The sequence below is a fragment of the Musca domestica genome, unplaced genomic scaffold (genome assembly GCF_030504385.1).
Source record: "Musca domestica strain aabys unplaced genomic scaffold, Musca_domestica.polishedcontigs.V.1.1 12, whole genome shotgun sequence".
In the NCBI taxonomy this organism is placed as follows: Eukaryota; Metazoa; Arthropoda; class Insecta; order Diptera; family Muscidae; genus Musca; species Musca domestica.
The window spans coordinates 14,871,370-14,891,274 of record NW_026712155.1 but is presented as its reverse complement, the minus strand read 5'-3'; the positions used below and the strand labels follow the sequence as shown (position 1 = coordinate 14,891,274).

Here is a 19,905-nt window from a genome sequence, read left to right as displayed (position 1 = left end):
AAAAAATGCATATTGTACTAATTTCGCATTGTTGAGTAGGAAAAAGGACTAACACGAACTGTTAAACCGAATCTATAATTTTATGGTGGTATTCTCGCTGACGAAGTAGCGAAAATTGTACATGCTGGTTATCACTACTAATTATTAGAATAATAATATAAAACCACATTATTTTTTTTTAACAATTTCCAAAAATAATTTTAGAAAAAAATGATTATTTAAACTAACCAAATACCACAACAACAACTACAATGTAAATAAATATTTTTTAAAAATAACTTCTTGAAACGAAAGCAAATAAGTTATTCAAATCTGAAATCTATTTGTTTAGCATTTTGCGTAAAATTGAACACAGCAGGCGAATGAATTATCAATGGCTCGTCAAATGGTTGGTTGAACATCAACTATGTATGTGTGTGTAGTTTGGTGGTCAGTCAGTCTGTCAATCATCTTCCTCTCCACAAAAAATATCACATAAAAAAAGCTTGGCTAAATAAATGGCCATAACGCTTATTTGCCATTCGGAGATATATATATAAATGTGGCAATATAAAAATGATGAATATTCTCCCCCCACCACCACTACAACAAAGGCAGTAACAACAACAAGAAAAAAAGACTTTAGATAGATGATTGTGAAGATGGATGGATGGTTGGTTGGTTGGTGGGTTACTCCACTCTGGATGGATGACCAAGTGTATTGTTGTTGTGTGGCATCAATCAGCATTGGCAGGCCAGGCTAACAAAGACAACAATGCCAACCAGACAGCCACCGAGATTCAAAGTGAGTTTTCTTCTTCTTCTGATTTTGTTGTCAGTATAACTTGTTTAGGATTGCGGACAAAAGAAACCCCAAAAGAAGAGAGGGAGGGTGGGGGAGCGGAGCCCATAGAATTCCCCCAAATTCGTTACACTGATGTTTTGCCTTAATTTAAACACTTTTCTGCTCGAGTGTAAGCCACTTATCGATACTTGTAATCTATTATTTGATCTCAATTGAACAATGATGAATGGACAAAATTCAGTAGAGTTACAATAACTCCCAAAAAAACTCTGAACATATTCAAATGAAAAGCCAAGCCAAGCGTTTGAAGTAGGAAACAAAAGCAATAGAAAAAAAGATACGAGAAACCATTAACAATAAATGGTAACAATGTAGCAAAAGTTAAAACATAAATGCCTTAACATGGGAATAAGATAACGGAGATACTCTGCAAAGAGTTTAAGACTTGTTGGGTGAACTCAATGACAATTGGATTATTTTTTGGCAATATGGTAACCTATGAAATAGGTTATAGGAATAGATTATGGAGAGACCTTAAGCAGCTTTTAATTTGAAGAAAATCTATTATACCTCTGAGGCCAGGTAGTCCATGGTGCATTCCTCTGAGACCACCTATTCTAAGATAGAGTCCTCTAAGGCCAACTACTCTGCAATTGAGGCGCCTAAGGCCATTTACTTTACTGCAGAAGCCTTAGAAACTTACTTTTCTACAGTAGATGCCACTGAGGCCGGCAAATCTACGGTAGAGGGCTCTGAGACCAGCTATTTTAGGTAGATGCTTCTGAGGTCACCTATTCTAGGGTAGCGGCCTCTGAAGCTAATTACTCTACAATAGAGACCTCTGAGGCCAGCCACTCTACTGTAGAGGCCTCTCAGGTCAGTTACTCTATAGTAGAGGCCAGATATTTTATGGTAGAGGCCTCTGAGGCAAGATATTCTACAGTACAGTCCTCTAAGGCCAGCTACTCTACAGTAGAGGCCTCTGAGGACAGCTACTCTACGGTAGAGGCCTTTGAACCCAGCTACTCTACAGTACAGGGCTCTGAGGCCAGCTATTGCACAGTAGAGGCCTCTGGGGCCACTTACTTTACAGTAGGGGCTCTGATGCCAGCTACTCTATCGTATATGTCCCTGAGATCAGCTACTCAATACTGGTATGCTATAAGGCCAGCTACTCAACATCAGAGGCCTCTGAGGCCAGCTACTTAATAACAGAGGCCTCTGAGACCAGCTACTCTATTTTAGAGGCCTCTGAGACCAGCTACTCTATATTAGAGGCCTCTGAGGCCAGTCACTCCACAGCAGAGGCCTTTTAACCTAGCTTTTCTACAGTAGAGGTCTCTGATGTCGGCTAATCTACAATAAAGACTTCTGAGGCCAGTAGAGGCCTCTGAGGTCAGATACCCTACAATAGAAGCCTCTGAGGCCATCTACTCCACAGTAAAGGCCTCTGAGGTCAGTTAATCTATAGTAGAGGCCAGATATTCTACACTATAGGCCTGCTACTCTACAGTAGAGGCTTTTGAGCCCAGCTACTCTATGGTAGAGGTCTCTGAGGCCACCTACTCTATCGTATATGTCTCGGAGACCAGCACTGGCAAACTATAAGGCCAGCTACTCAACACCAGAAGCCTTTGAGGTCAGCTACTTAACAGCAGAGTCCTCTGAGACCAGAGTATCTACAGTAGAGGCCTCTGAGGCCATCTACTTTACAGTAAAGGCTCCTTTGGCTATATACTCTACGGTAGAGGCCCCTGAGGCCAGCTGCTCTATGGTAAATAGCTCTAAGGACAGCTACTCTACAGTAGAGGTCTTTGACACATTAGATGTCTCTGAGGACAGCTAATGCACAATAGATAACTCTAAGGTCATCTAATGCATAAAAGAGGTCTTTGAAGCCAACTACTCTACATTAGTCGTCTCTAAGGTCGGCTATTCTACAGTAGAGGCCTCTGAGGTCAGCTATTCTACAGTAAAGGCCTCTAAGATTAGATACTCTGGCCTCAAAGGCCTTTGACACCAGTTACTCTGAAGTAGAGGCGAGCTACTCTTTATTAGAAGGCTCTGAGGCCTCATACTCCACTTTATCGGCTTCTGACATAAGCTTTTCTGCAGTAGAGGGCAGCTACTACAACTACTCTACAGTAGAATGTTCTGAGGACAATATTGTGAAGGCCTCCATTAATTTAAAATAAGAAGTGATTAAATTCCTATATAACTTGAAAACGGATTTCCTTTCTCTTTCATGGTTCAATTTTAGGAAACTTTTGTTCTAATCTTTCATTTTCTTTTCAGGTTTTCGGGTTCTGGTAAAAATAAATTTCCTCAAAAATGTCACAAAGATAGCAATGCTGATGCAATTTCCCCAGTCGCTTCCCAATGAACATCTCACATAGAAAAGACCACATAAAACCACAACGGAAGTAGTCACCTAAAATAACAACCTCCTCCGAAATATTGTCCTTCTCCGAGACGCACCTATGATGATGTATCCCGATAAATGTTTGGAAAAGGCAAATTTACACAATCCATCGCCACACCTGCCAGCGACACTGAATGAAATGCATCATTCGTCGGCACATCACCATCACCACTCGCATGCGGCGCATCATCATCATCACCATGGAGTGCAATTAGTCGCCAGTGATGGCAACACCAATAGCAGCAATCATCAGCATCATAACCTACAAATTCAGGCCCATCATGCGGCGCTGCATGCGCCACCGCATCCAACAATTCTAACAGCAGCGGCGGCAGCAACGGCAACACCTGGTGTTTTGCATGCGAACCAGCAACAGGCTTTGCAGCAACAACACCTTTTATTACAGCAACAACATCAGCATCATCAGCAACAACAACAATCAGGTGGAGTGCCTGTCCAACAGCAATCGCTCGCGCACCCGCATGTGCCACACGCTCCTCCACAGCTGCCACCGCATCATTCCCAGCTGCCACAGGGCCAACCGCAGCAGCATCAGACACCACATGTGGTTGCTGGGCAACAGCAGCAGCAACAACAACATCAGCAACAGCAATCACAGCAGTCACAATCCACACAATCACATGGCCAACAGCAGCAGCAACAACAACAGCAACAGCATTCAGCCATGTTCACAAGGTAAGCCAGATTGTCATGTCATTGCGAGCAATGCTGCGTTTTGATTGCAATTTTTAAAAAAAGAACAGGTGGGAATGCATTTTGTTTTGATTTTTTTGAAATGTCTACACGTTTTCGCCAGGATAATTGATGGTGTTAAAAGTGACACGAGCTTTCGTCAGTTCGTCAAAACAAATTATGAAAAATGAGATGTTATTTTTTGTCTTTGGATAGACGGTGATTGGCGTTTGCAAAAAAGGGTATATAGAGAAGTTCGGTTTCTATGGAAGATGATAAAGAGGTCCTTTATTTATAAAAATTCAATATTTCCCGGGAAGAAAGAAGAATTTCTGTTTGTGCTATGAGACCAGCTACTCTAGCGCCCTCTGATCAGATACGCTATAGTAGACGGCTTTGAGGCAAGTAATTCTACAGTAGAGGACTCTAAGGTCAGCAATTTTACTGTAGTGATCTCTGAGACCAGATGCTATACAGTAGAGGCCTCTGAAGCGAGCCATGGGATAGAATAAATTTCACCAATCTTGAAAAATCAGTACCAAATACCAGTAACTTTTTTGCACATTTCATAGGGAAAGTTTCAGAATATCTCTAAAAGTCCAGAGAAATAGCTTTTTTAAAAAAGCCAAATATTCTTAAAATTCGAACGACAAGATAATTAAAATTGCTGACTATATGTGGGAGGAACCAATATTCCATTTCCCACCTACCCATTCTCGATTAAATATTCGAACTGAATAGACGTTTTTTTTGAGCCTGTAAATAAAAAAAAACATTTCTGGAAAAAATATTTGTTAATATTTTTAAAAAGCTTTGAATATCTTCATTTACGAAGGTACCAATAATGTCGGCGGAGGATTGACTTTATCAGGAAAATGGACCCCACACAAATCTACGAGAACATCTAAGAGAAAATCTAACGCAATCAAGCTTTTATGAAGAAGAATCAATGGATAATTCCGAAGATACAATCCACAATTCGAAATCCAAGCTAGTTGGTAAACCATGATCCAAGACTAAAGCTTCTGATGAAAGAAGACATCGTAAAGATGGTCGTCAAAAGAAATTTTCATCAGCACACCAAATTGAAAAGGTTAGTAAAACAAATTTGGTTTTGCTCAAGCCCAAAGATCAATCTCAAATGAAATGACCAAGATTGTGTGAATATTCTGAAAGTCCACCGGATTCTCAAAACCGATTTTCTCTGCTTGGGAATATTGATATTCTCTACTCTCTCTCTCTCTCTCTCTCAGGATATCTATTCCATTAATGAAACCGCAATACTCCAAATACCAACATCTCATTCAAATCTCAAAACAGTCTTAAAGGGGTCTGTCTCCTAATTTTTATACCCTCAGTCATATGGCTAGAGAGGGTTTATATCATTTGATACGGCTAAAACGTGGCTCACCGATTTTTTTTAGATTTTTTAGGTTTTAGATCCACCAAATCAACTTCAGGACATTTGGAATCGATCTAGCGATGTCCGTCCGTCCGTCTGGCTGGTTCGCACGATAACTCACGAAGGGAGTATCTGATTTAGTCCAAACTTGGTACTTGGTGTCGAACATAGATCGAGTTCGGAGATGGGTAACAACGGGCCACTAATTTTGGTCCGCTCTAAGAAAAGCCCAACATTTTCAAAAAAAAAAAAAAAAAAAATAATAATAATAATAATAATAATAATAATAATAATTCGATTATGGAGAATCTTTGCAAATCCCGATATTATTGCTAGTGCTAAAATGGACAATATCGGTCCACTCCATCAATTATCTCCCCCACAAAGAGTCAAAATTTGGAATAATTATAGTTCCTATAAAATGAGATATACGAGTCCATTAGTCTTCAAATTGCACACATTCCTATGTTTGTATTAACACAAGATCAAGGATGAAGGTGGAATATATCGGTCCAGACCTTCTGGTAACTCCCTCATAAAGGGTAAACATTTTGAAGCATTGTAACTCTTACAAAATAGGATGTAAGGGTCCGATTGTCTTCAAATTACACACATCACAATACTTTAATTAACCTAAGGCCTGTTGTGAAGATGGAATATAACGGTCCACTCTTTCTGGTATCTCCCCCACAAAAGATCAAAATTTCCAAAAAAAAAAAAAAAAATATTGCACAGAAAGAGAAAGAATAATCCGATTTTGCTCCAACTATCCTAATATTTTCATCAGTGTTATGTCAGGTGTGAAAATGGAAAAAATCTATCCATTCCTTCAAGTACCTTCCCAACACAGGGTCAACGTTTTGAATAATTATAACTGTTATTAAATGTGATGTAAGAGTCTCCGATAGTCTTCAAATTACACACATCCCATTACTTCTACTAAAACAAGATATCCTGTGAAGATGGGATATATCGATCCATTCCTTCCGGTACCTTCCCCACAAAGAGTCAAAATTTTGAATATCCATGAAGCTCATAAAATGCGATATTAACATCCGATTCCATTCAGACTTGATAGATCTCAATATATGTGTGGGTGCGATATATCGGTCCATTCCTTCTGATATCTCCCCCAAAAAGGGTCAACATTTTGAAAAACAAATGGCACAAAAAATACGAAATTAGCATCCAACTCTCTTCAAATTTTAACACACACAAATATTTTTGCTAACCCAAGACTGCTGTCATTTCTAAGTCACTCGTCCGACAGCTTTTAAAATATCCGGTGACAGCTTGTTTACAAGCGTACAAAAGCATTTTGGTGAGAATTTTCCAGAAAAAAAGTTATTCGGGATAGAATTCAAGCGTGATAGTGTGATGGTAGCGTAGGTAGCGTAGCCCGACATCAAGGAATTGGACGGAAGCAAACAGCAACATCAGCAGAAATGGTTCGAAAAGTAAAGAAATGACTTGATAGAAACCCGCGTCGCAGTGGTCGAAAAATAGCTGGTGAGCTGAACATATCGTAATATTCCATTCGGCAAATATTGAAAAATAAGCTCGGGTTAAAGCCATAAAAATTCCAAAAAGTGCAAGAACTTACACCGCAACCACAACAGAAAGAAAATAGACTCAAAAGAGCTAAAGAGTTGCTTCGCTTGGCCGAAAGTGGTTAACTGCCGAATTTGGTTTTCTCCGATGAAAAAACATTCGTTGTCCAGCAGTTTGTAAACAAACAACATTATCGTGTTTAATAGCCAAAGAGTTCGGCTGAAAATGTGCACCTTCGGTTGGCCACCATAACAGCCGATGGTCGCCCTCCGCTCGTATTAATCGACTATATCTGGTACCTAACGCACATTTTAACATTTTTTAAAAATTATCGCATATCTCATATAAAGTGAAGGAAATTACCTATATGGTCCAAACCTGATACGACCCAATATTTATATCAAATTTATTTAGGTCTGATACGAAATTGACAATATTGGCATACTCCTTCGCAACCTACTCCATAGAGGGTCAACAATTTCAATAATCATTGCAGAAGTCAAAATATCTCTAAATAATCGAACATTACCTAAGGGTATACATCTGTGGGCAAATCCGGATAATAGTTTTTATCTTGGTTTTAAAACCGATGCTACTTGAGGAAATCCAAAGCTAATTTTCGAAGCTCTATATTTAAAGTTAGGAAATATGTCTCAATATATTAGGGTCTCTTTGTATAGGGTCAAGGCTATATATGTAGAGGCATTTGAGAAGTTTTCAAAGGCCTTTGTAATATTTTTGTTATTTTTAATTATTTAATTTATTTTTTTTATTTATTTATGTATTTTTTTGAACTGATCCGCAATTTTCAAGGACATTTTTGAAAAATATATAAAATTTCATGTTGAGACTATATTTGACAATTGCACCCACGACCAATTTTAATACTATTTTTTGTATAAAGCTCACATCTTTCAAATCGTTTCCAGGAGTAGAAAACCCCCCACCTCCCATTTTTTTGAACTTGTAAGTATTTGGAATATTGACATAAGTGCAATAATTAAAAATATGTTTTGTGTCATTGTCTTGTTGGTGTCATGGCTTCTGTTTGGTGATATTTTTGTTGTCATTGTTGTTGTTTTGTTCCAAAGATATTTGCAAACTTTAACCTTCAAACGGCACATGAATGAAAGAATGAATTGAGAAGGAGAAGGAAGGCAAGTTTGTTGCTTAAGTCTTTTGTTTTGGGATTTATACAAAACTAATAGAAACACACACATACACACACGCTTTTTCAAATTCACAATGTTTAACAACATTTTCTTAAAAACCAACTTACTTTTGTTGTTGTTGTTATATTTTTTTCAAATTTTTGCTTTTAAAGGTTTCCTAACCAAACCTCCTTCCGCTGCACCTCCTGGAGTCGAAAAAATATTCTGCCGTTGTTAAGGCCTTTTTCCTCAACGTTGTTTCATTGCCATTTGTTTGGAATTGTTGAAAATGTGTTGAATTTACTGACAATATTTGCACCAGGCAGGCTCACTTTGGCGGAGAACAGAAAAAACAACAACAACAAAAGAAAAACTACAACAGAAACAAAATATCTGATAGTGTTACTGGACGGTTGCTGTTACTCTTGGGATTTTTTTTTTTGGTTTAGCTTCAAACTTTTTTTCTATTTCTGTTTCATTTCTTTGTAGAGCTTGATGTTGTTGTTGTTTTTTGTTTCTTACGGATTTTACTAATGCTTATCAAGATTTAAGCTAAGCAAAGTAAGGAATAAAAAAAAACAACAAGAAACAAAAACAACCATGGTTTACAGCAGCAGCAAACCACGATGGTCGGGGCTCAACTTTTCAATATCGCCAAACGCCACAATAATGGGTTCAATTTGGAGAAATACAGGGGGCCATGTTTTCGTCATCCAACACATGATGGGAGTTCTTCCATTGGCTAAAAAAAATGTATGGCCCTCTAAAGCAGTTCTGCGAAATTTAAGCGTTTTTTTATTAACCAAACATAGATCAAGGTTTAAACTAATTATATGTTTTTCAATTATTTAACCTCTTTACTTCCACTCGGAGAGAAAAAAAGTGACAAGAGTTTCTTGACCCAAAATATAATTTTCCTTCTCAATTTTTGAGTTTTGCCTCGTTTATGATTTATGTTTTTATTTCTCTTTCGAGAGGAGCTCATTTTCTCCATCAAACTTTTAGCAACCTATCACGTGCGATATTTCTTTCGTATCACCACCACCACCTCACCCCTCAGCCAAATTATGATTGAAATATTTATTAGCTTTTGCACAGCTAAATACTTGTCGATAGAAATCTTGCCACCGTTTCGTTTTTGCTGAAACAAAAGACTTAAGCCACAAACCTGCTCCCAGAATTTATTCACTCATTTTTCATTTTTTTCCGCTCACTCACTCACTCATACATGCACACTCGCACACACAATAATGGTGCACTCAGCTATAACTGCATATCTGATATCTTTTTTGATCGAGTGCGATATGCAAACACTTTAGTTGGCCAATTAATAAAAAACAAAATTTCATTCATATTTGCGATAAATATATGAAATAGTTGGCAAATAAATTATAAAAAAAGATATGTATTTTATCAAATGATCATATCAGACATTAATGCTGATTTATTAGACATATATTTTGAAGACAAAAGAGTGCAATTATTAAATCGATAAAGAAATTTTGTGGGATCTTTTAAAGCAAATTTTATGGGATCTTTTAAATGGCCAATGAAACTGTCACACGCTGCCCGAATGTTGCTCTGCGGTATTTTGACACATTCTCGGCGAAACGCTTGCTTGAGGTGATCGACACTTTGGTCTTTTTTAGTGCCAATCTTGATGTTTGCGTGTCCTAGGGCTTTAATACACCCTCCAGAATATTTTCGGAATAATATTCGACTTTTATTCTGATGCCATGGTCGAATAATACGAGCGGAGAGCGACCATCAGCTGTTATGGCGGTCCACATCATCACCATGGCCGGCCCTTGAGTTCTGGTGGCCAACCGAAGGTGCACACGAATGTTTTCTTATTGGAGAAAACTAAATTCGGCAGTTCACCACTTTCGGCCAAGCGGAGCAACTCTTAAACAATATAATGAGCTGTCACTGGAATTATTTTAACAGCTGTCTGACGAGTGGCTTGGAAATGACAGCAGTCTGAAGTTGGTTGCAGTTTTTTCATCTCACCCTGTAGGTACATATAAAAAAGTTTTTCTAGGCTCCTATAAAGTAGTCTTTATAGGTTCCTATAAAGGAGTTCTTATAGTTCCCTATAAGTCTCAGTAGGTTCCTATAAAAGAGTGTTAATAGGCGTCTATATGAGATCCTGCAAAGGAGTCTTTGTAGGTTCCTTAAAAGATTATTTATATCCTATGTAGGAGTTTTATGAGCTAATATAGAGGAGTTTTTAGAGGACTCTATAGAGGACTCTTCATAGGCTTTGGAGGCACGATATAGGAGTATTTTAGGCTTCTATAAAGGATGATGTATTTCATCCTTTAAAAGAGCCATGTATGTTATATAGGTTTCTCTAAAAATTATCCACGAAGAGCTCGATGGAGACTCCTAAAGAGAAGTCCTAACAAATGTGACTTCTTGTGATGATTATATTGGGGCCTCTGACCAATAGACCATTTTTGAGTTGTATTTTGAGACTTCTAGAGAGGATTCCATTACCTTACTTCTGAGGAATCTTTTGGGACTTCTTTAGAGTAGTCTATTGATACTGCTACTATTTAAATTCCTTTATAGTGGACTTCTTCATAGGAACCTCCTTTAAAGGAATTTCTGAGAGCAATTTCGAAGATTCCATTGAGACTCCTTTTGAGGATTCTATAGGGACGTCTGTTGGAAAGTGTGTTGAAATTATTTATATGTAAGTCCTTGCAGTCTCCTGACAAGAAGTCCTTTTCTTAAGGAGTCCTTATGGACTCCTGTAAAAAATCGTTCAAATAATTTTATGTAGTTTAGAACTACTTCTATAGAGGGGATCATACAAGCTTTTTTATACAACTCTCTTCTGACCCCTTAAAATGACTCTCTGTCATTATATTTAAAGAAATATCTGTAGACTCTCTCAGATGATTCTTTAAAAACTCGAAATACTTGTCTGTGCACATTTTTATAAGAAGCTTTGAATGTTCTATCTTGACAGGCAATTTTTTTCTCTCTCTCTCTTTCGCATATTTGTATTAAAGTAGTGATGACACCACCAAAACATTTCCCTTTCCCGCTCTTCACAATAAAAATCTAGAACAATTGAGATAATAACTTCATTCGGTGACAGGCTTACTATTAGAAGAACTATATCCTTAAAATAGGATAAGAGATGGGATAACCCATCGGCATTGGAAATATTTTAGGTTCATATTATTCTTACGTTTTTCTCCCATTTACAACATTTTTAATTGGTTGGAATGATAATAAATGTATATTTTCACACCTCCTTTTACATGTGTATCTATGTGTCTGCATTGGTCTGTAAAAGTAGACAACAAAAGATTTGGGTGAATGTGAAATAATCAGAAAGAAAATAGCTTAACATAGGAAAACAAAAAATAACAAAAGAAAGAAACTTTTAATAAACAGGAGTTGGGATATTAGGGTGGCTCATAACAGTTTTTTAATAAAACAAAAATTGAAGAACGACTCAAAGGAGTCGTGTAAAGGCTCTGCAATCGATAGAACGTCTCCAAATGTTTTCATATAAGTCGAAAACAATAAATACTTCTAATCACCAATTTTTGCTAGAATTCACTCCTGCGGCAGGATTTGTGTTCTATAAACATATTCCTTTATAAAAATTTTATTTCACATTTTCATAGAGGAGTATTTCTAGCCTTCAATAAAGGGGTCCTTATAGGCTCCTCTTAAGAAGTCTTTCTGATCTCCTATAAAGGAAACTTTATAGGTTCTTATAATGGAGTATGAATACATTTTTATTTTATTTACAAAATTTTTAATGTCGTATTATCATGTGACTAGAATGAAACCTCTGGTCATGTTTTAACAACAACAAAAATAAATAAATAAATTAATAAAAATAAAAATATAAAAATAATAAAAATAAAAAAACATAGAAAAAATATTTTTTTTCTTCTTTTTCCAAATCCTTTACCCTCCCCTAATGTTCCATATGCTATCTCCTGGTGTCTGCCAAAAAATACCCAATGCGATTAACTTAAACTGGATCATTGACCAGACATTGCGAGAAAAAAAAAAACAACAACACAACAACAAAAAAATTTAAACACCTTCTGATATAATAATGTTGAAATACTCTTATTTATGTTGTTGGTGTTGTTGTCGTTGTTGCTTTTCTTCTTGACCATTGCAAGGGTTGGTGCATTATCTTATTGGATTGTTGTTGTTGTTGCAGTGCTTATTTTTGGCTGCCACCATCAAAGAGTTTAATTCTGGTGAACCACAGCGACCAAAAAAAGTAAAAAATGCGAGTAATAAACATTGCAGCCAAGAACTTATTTCAAGGGGAACAGTGGGGTCTTTTTGGGAACTGAAGATAATAATAATAATAACCATATTAATTAAATAAATATTAATAATAAATATATCTTCGGAAAAGACCACAGGAGGCATTTCTAACTTCCACGATTTATTTCCGTAAAATACTTTCTAAAAGACAAACCTGCTCCCAGGATTTATTCACTCATTTTTACACTCACTAACACATGAACACACACATTTACCTAAAAAAGACATATCTGACGTCCCTTTCCAACATACGTTTTTAAGAGGATTTCTGACTAAAAAAACATTTCTAGGACTTTATTCTTGGATGGGCCTATTAAAGGTCTACTATCGAAAGTTAAAATCTAAGAAGGAGCTTTCAGAGTTCATCTCCTCAAACAAACGCCTTTAGCCTCCTTTGAAGGATACTTTAAAGACCCAATGCGAAGACTCTTTAGAGTCACTATTTGGGAGGTCGTTTGAAACTCTTGTAGATGCGTCTATGGAGATTTCTTTTGGGCAGTCCATTGAAATTCCTCTATAAGGAGTCCTACGAGACATTTTATATTAACCTTTGTGAGGATACTACGAGACTCCTATAAAGGAAATTTTTGAGATTCGTTTAGAGAATTCCTTTTGAGGATTATATTCGGACCTATGAGATTCTCTTAGAGGAATTTATTGAGAACCCATTTTGAAACCCTTGTTGAGAACTAATTTTAGATTGCTTTATAGGAGTCCTGCGAGACTTCTTCATAGAAATCCCTTCGAGGATTCTTGGATTCCTCTGAGACTCCTTTTGAGAATGTATGTAGAGAAGTCTGTTGAGATTCTTTTAGGGGATTTCACTGGCAGACCCTCAAGACCCTTTTCGAGGAGTCTTTTGAGACTTACATTGTAATATTTCGGAGGAATCTTTTGAGAATCAGAAGTCTATTGATACTGCTTTTGAGGAACTTGGAACTTTTAGAGGATTCCTTTGAGACTGCTTTTTGAGGATTCTATTAAGACTGTGCAAGAAAGCCTGTTGAGACTCTTTTATAGGATTTTACTATATAATTTTTTGAGGATTATTTTGATGCTTCTTGAGAGGATTCTATTTAATTTCTTTAGGGTAATATTTTGAGAATCAGGAGTCTCTTGATACTGCTTTTGAGGGGCCTATTGAGATTCCAAGGTCTCTAAGAGGATTCTAGGAGAATTTTCGCACTCTTTTGTAGGATTCTCCTTTGAGACTCCTTTTGAGGATTCTATTGGGACCTCTGAAGGGAAGTCTGTGGAACCTCTTTCAGACGATTTTTCTGGGAAATCTTTTGATACCCTTTTTGAGGAGTCTTTTGAGACTCCTTGAGAGGATTGCATTAGATTACTTTTGAGGAACCTTTTGAGAATCAGAAGTCTATTGATACTGCTTTTGAGGAGACTATTGAAATTTCTTTATAGGATTCCTGTGAAACTTCTTTATAGGAATCCTTGAGAGTATTATCGTAGACTCTTTTAATGAAATGTTTGAGACTCCTTCAGGAGGATTCCACCAAGACTAACTTTGAGGATTTTAAAGAGATCTATGTAGAGAAGTCTGTTAAGATTCTCTTGAAGGATTCTAATGAGAACCCTTTTGAGACCCTTTTTGAGAAATATTATAAGACTTCTTGAGAGGATTATGTAAGATTACTTTAGAGGAATATTTTGAGAATCAGGAGTCAATTGCCACTGCTTTTGATGAGCCTATTGAGATTCCTTTATAGGAGTCCTGCGAGACTTATTTATAGCAATCCCTGAGAGGGTTCTTGGAGTCTTTTTTTTTTGAGAAATCTTTTCAGACTCCTTTCGAAACGTCTATTGATATTCCTTTGGATGAAACTATTAAGAGTTCTTTAGAGTTGTCTATTGAGACTCCTTTAAAGGAGACGTCTTTTGGGGGACTATTAGACTATTATATAATCTAGGGGCTTCTTTTGATAATCTTTTTGAGAAGTGTTTTGGGACTCGTTTTGAGTAATCGTTTGTGGCTCCTTAAGAGGGGTCTATTGAGACTACATACAGAAGTCTGTTGAGATCGTTTATTGAATTTTACTGACCCTATTAGGACTATTTCATAGGAATTCTTGAGACTATTTTAGAGGAGTGTATTAACCATCCTATACACGACTTCATTGCTACCCTTTTTGAAAATTCGTTTAAGACCCCTTTGGAGAATTCTATTTAAAGAAGAGACTCCTTTGTGGGATAATGTTAGGAGTCTATGGAGATTCCTTTACAAGGAGACTCCTTTGTGAGAGAATGTTAAGACTCCTTTAGAGAAGATTCTGCGGTGTCCTTGCATTCTCTATTATATGAGCCTGTTGAGACTGATTTTCACGAATTTTTCAGAATGCTTGGCGGAATACCCTTACACTTATTTAGAGGGGTCCATAATGTATCCTTTAGTAGAGGTTATACAGACTCTTTAGAGGAGTCTGAACATTTCTATTTTAGAGAGTCTCTCCAGATTCACCAGACTATGTGAGTCTTAGGCATTATGAGTCTTCATTCATTTTCTTAAAGGAGTCCCTGTGACCACTTTAGGGAAACCGCTGCAGCTGTTTTTAAGGGATTCTCAGTCGACTTCTAAGAATAAGTCTTTGATGTCGCAGGTGTTTTTAGTGCAGTCATCCTTGGATGATTCTACTGAGTCTAATTTAGAGTAATTTGTTGAGACTCCTTTAGAGGAGACCATAAAGAGTCCTTTAGAGCAATCTATAGAAAATCCGTCGGAAGAGTAGATTGAAACTTCTAACTGGATTCCACATAGATTATTACTCCTTTAGAGTCTAAGGCCTCTTTTCGAGGACTACTTTTGCGAGCAAACTATTTAGGAGAGCAGAAAACTCCGACTCCTTTTCCCCTAAAGAAATAATTTATGTCCCCCACTGTAGCCAATTTGGAGCAAGGAGATTCCAGCAAAAATATAGTGCAAATGTTTTCCAGCACACAGAGTCAACGTCATCATTCCATTCTCTCTCTCTGCACATCAGCGGACAGCATCATCGTCATTCGCATCATCAGTTGGCCATTATCCGTTACCAATATCAGGAACAACAAGCTCTGCGAAAGCCTTGACCAAGAGCCAAGTCACTTGGGTAAAAAAAGATTCACAGGCTATTTGGCAAGTAGCTCGACTGGCGTTCCAAGTTTCGGTTTTGTTGTTATTGTTTTTACTGTTCCTTGCAATTGCTACGAAAAGAAGGATATTTCGTTCTGCGATTTTGTTGTTTAATTCGTATCGCAATGAGATGGGATTTGCGTTGGGGGCTTGCTTCGTCTGCTTCGCCTTCGTCTTAAAGACATTGTTGGTGTTTTTTGTTGTTGTTGTTGTTGTTCTTCGATTTCTTTTGTGTGGCGGAGTTGCGAAAACGTTAACTTATTGGATTGCATTAAAAGCACTAATTAATTGGAACAAAATAAAATGGCTTAAAACGTTTTATTTTCGCAGCAGCAACCGTTGCCGCATCACCATCGTCATCATCATTGGCGGCAGTAACCACATCATTGCCAATGACCACGCAGGCTGTTTGGGAGTAGAACCACACAAAAAAAATCCGAAGCAAAAAAATACAACAAAAAACGCAAGGCGACGTTTTCACACAAAGATTACAAAGTTTAGATAAATTCCGAGTTACAAGCTGCGGTTGCTGCTGCTGTTGTGTTGTTGTTCCTCCTGCGGCAAAGGTCATTTAATGAACCAACAGCCAGCCAGCCAACGCGCCACCGCCACCAGAAGGTATTAACAAAAAGTTACAAAAAAAGAGTGTGTCCTTTTTCTTTTGAACAAAAAAAGGGCCACTTAACTAGAAACTAGCCTCAAAGTCTGCGAAAAGAAGGAAACAGAACAGAAATCAAATTAGATTCTTGTCACAATTGCAAATGCTACCACAGACGAACTTTGGTTTTTTTTCTCTTTTTCACTTTTTAGAACTAGGATCTTTGTAAGTTTGGTTTTTAATTAATTTTTACAACATTTCAACTAATTATGTCCTGCTGCAAAGAGCGGAGAAACCCTAGTTATAGAAGAGATGAAAACTTTTTTTTAAGAAAAACCGAAGTTCTCTAAATGGAAGGCTGGAACATCTTATCATAGAAGACCAGAAGGTCTTCTCATAGAAGACTAGAAGAGCAAAACAAAAGAGGTCTTCTCAGGCGAAGGAGGCCTTCTCCGAGAAGTGCTGAAGTTCTTATAATAGAGGGGCAGAAAGTCCTTTCATAGAAGGCCAGAAGGTCTTCTCATAGAAGAGCTGAAGGTCTTCTCATAGAAGGCCAGAAGGTCTTCTCATAGAAGGCCAGAAGGTCTTCTCATAGAAGGCCAGAAGGTCTACTCAAAGAAGAGCTGAAGGTCTTATCAAAGAAGGCCTGAAGGTCTTAACAAAGAAGGCCTGAAGGTCTTCTCATAGAAGGCCTGAAGGTCTTCTCATAGAAGGCCAGAAGGTCTTCTCATAGAAGGCCAGAAAGTCTTTTCATAGAAGGTCAGAAGGTCTTCTCATAGAAGACCAGAAGGTCTTCTCATAGAAGGCCAGAAGGGCTTCTCATAGAAGACCTGAAGGTCTTCTCATGGAGGACCAGAAGGTCTTCTCATGGAGCACCAGAAGGTCTTCTCTAGATGACCAGAAGGTCTTCTCTAGATGACCAGAAGGTCTTCTCTAGATGACCAGAAGGTCTTCTCTAGATGACCAGAAGGTCTTCTCATAGAAAACCAGAAGGTCGTCTCATAGAAGGCAGAAAGACTTCCCATAAATTGTCTTCTCATAGAAGGCCAGAAGGTCTTCTCATAGAAGGCCAGAAGGTCTTCTCATAGAAGGCCAGAAGGTCTTCTCATAGAAGGCCAGAAGGTCTTCTCATAGAAGGCCAGAAGGTCTTCTCATAGAAGAGCTGAAGGTCTTCTCAGAAGAGGCCAGAAAGTTTTGTCAGAGAAAGCCAGAAGGTCTTCTCAGAGGAGGCCAGAAGGTCTTCTCAGAGGAGGCCAGAAGGTCTACTCAGAGGAGGCCAGAAGGTCTACTCAGAGGAGGCCAGAAGGTCTACTCAGAGGAGGCCAGAAGGTCTACTCAGAGGAGGCCAGAAGGTCTACTCAGAGGAGGCCAGAAGGTCTACTCAGAGGAGGCCAGAAGGTCTACTCAGAGGAGGCCAGAAGGTCTACTCAGAGGAGGCCAGAAGGTCTACTCAGAGGAGGCCAGAAGGTCTACTCAGAGGAGGCCAGACGGTCTTCTGGTAGAAGGCCAGGGGTCTTCTGGTAGAAGTCCGAGGAGGAGAGCAGAAGCTCTCATCATAGGAGAGCAGAAGCTCTCATCATAGGAGAGCAGAAGCTCTCGTCATAGGAGAGCACAAGCTCTCATCATAGGAGAGCAGAAGTTCTCATCATAGGAGAGCAGAAGTTCTCATCACAGGAAAGCAGAAGCTCTCATAATAGGAAAGAGGAAGCTCTCTTCATAGGAGAGAGGAAGCTCTCTTCATAGGAGAGAGGAAGCTCTCTTCATAGGAGAGAGGAAGCTCTCTTCATAGGAGAGCAAAAACTCTCATCATAGGAGAGTAGAAGCTCTCTTCAAAGGAGAACGGAAGCTGTCCTCATGGAATAGCAAGAACTCTCCTCATGGAAGGACAATAAGGCTCCTGATAAAACAGCCCAAAATTGTCTCATAAAAGACACGGAAGTCTCCTGACTCAATTATACAATTTCTCCCTCTGTCCCTATTTTCTCTCTCCCAAATCTTCGATATTTACTATTAATAAAAACTCCAACAATAACAACAACAACAACCCAGAACATCACTCCGAACATCAAAGTTGACAAATTGCTACTGTCACAACTTATCATTTATTGTCAATGGATGTTGACTGTCGCCGACAGAAGACAGACAGACGGACAGACAGACGGACAGACAATCAGCCAGTCATAACACAAACTTTATGCGGGTACAACAATGGAGGGCCCAACAACAAAAACAACAAGGTGAAACTACCTCTGATAGATGTACCAGATTTTCGTTGTTTGCACACCGGAGTATGACAGCGCGTTTCGCTGGGCCCAGTGATGGTTTGAGAAACCGAGTAACGTATCGGTGGCTTGTCATTTCATAATTTAGAGGTGCGTCGTCAACAATTCAAATGTGGCAGCTTGGATAGGTTTGTGGCGGTCGGTCGGTCGGTTGGTTGGTTGATTCTAGGTGCCCTGGTGCTGTAACTTGGCTTTAAGCCTGTGCGCATGCGCACCTTCTCGTTGTGTGTTTTTGATTGTTTTCTTGAGCGACTGTCGTTAGAGTCTCTTTTTGTTTTTGTAATGGAAAATGTCTGCTACTTATCACTTGTCAACCGTGAGCACTCACACACATACACACACACACGCTGACACACTCACACACACACATTGTCTGGCAATGGTGACAAAATTTATCTTCGTCGTATCTCCGAAGTTAAAACTACAATGACTTTTGGTAATTGAAAACATTTCAACAACATTCATCAATAATTTCTATTGTTGTTGTTAATATTGTGGTTGTTGTTGTTGTTGCAGTTATTGTCATTGAGATCAGTAACTCGGTAACAATGAAAACATAAGGACTTATGAGGTATTTATGTATTTTTAAACGCCAGATTTGTTTATTGGCTTTGTTTGTTTCTGTTTGATTGTTGGCCTGTTCTGCTGGGTGGGGTGTGTTTTTCGCAGAGGAATTATGACACACCAAGAAGATTGGAGTGAAGGAGATATTTTTGTACAGTGGTGGCTATTAGTAGAGGATAGGCAGAAAAAAAATATTTTTTCTTTCGAGACGAGCTTAATGATCTGAAATTTGCAGTGAAAAGGAAAGCCAGATAGACACTATCACACACTCACCACTATGCGACGCGTTTCGCCGTTGGTTAAGCGGCTCATCAGGCATATTTTGATGTGGATGATGGCTTACAAGGGCCGTTCTCTGGAAAGTAGTATATATTTCGAACTTATTGCAAATTAGCATATGCGAATTATACACTAGAAATTCTCCAGGTTCGACTCAATTTCTATTGGCAGATCTTTTTCACAGCAACGTTTTTGTTTTTGTAGTGATGGATTTTTTGTCCACAACAACTACATTGCTTCCAATGCATACACTTGTTTTAGTGCTGCTTTAGGAAGACGGATTAATGGCTCTGAACGTAGAGACGGCAACTTCTAGTTGGCTGCACACAGAGGTCCGCGGTTCAAATCCCACAGCCAGGCTCGGCTGAATTTTTGAGTTTTGCCTTATTAAGGCGAAGATCATATGTTTTATGATTTAAGTGTTTGTTTTCTCTTTCGAGACGAGCTTAATGATCTGAAATTTGCAGTGAAAAGGAAAGCCAGATAGACACTATCACACACTCACCACTATGCGACGCGTTTCGCCGTTGGTTAAGCGGCTCATCAGGCATATTTGATGTGGATGATGGCTTACAAGGGCCGTTCTCTGGAAAGTAGTATATATTTCGAACTTATTGCAAATTAGCATATGCGAATTATACACTAGAAATTCTCCAGGTTCGACTCAATTTCTATTGGCAGATCTTTTTCACAGCAACGTTTTTGTTTTTGTAGTGATGGATTTTTTGTCCACAACAACTACAT

General features: G+C 38.4%; 1 protein-coding gene across 1 annotated transcript in view; it reads left to right on the top strand.

Moving 5' to 3' along the window:
• The first annotated feature begins 3,364 nt into the window (after positions 1-3,364).
• Positions 3,365-19,905, top strand: part of LOC101896689 (uncharacterized) — an 88,211-nt gene continuing 71,670 nt past the window's right edge. Inside the window, exon 1 of the mRNA XM_059118314.1 lies at positions 3,365-3,902. Within this exon, the coding sequence (XP_058974297.1) occupies positions 3,892-3,902 (11 nt within the window). The 5' untranslated portion in view covers positions 3,365-3,891. The remainder of the gene's footprint in view (positions 3,903-19,905) is intronic.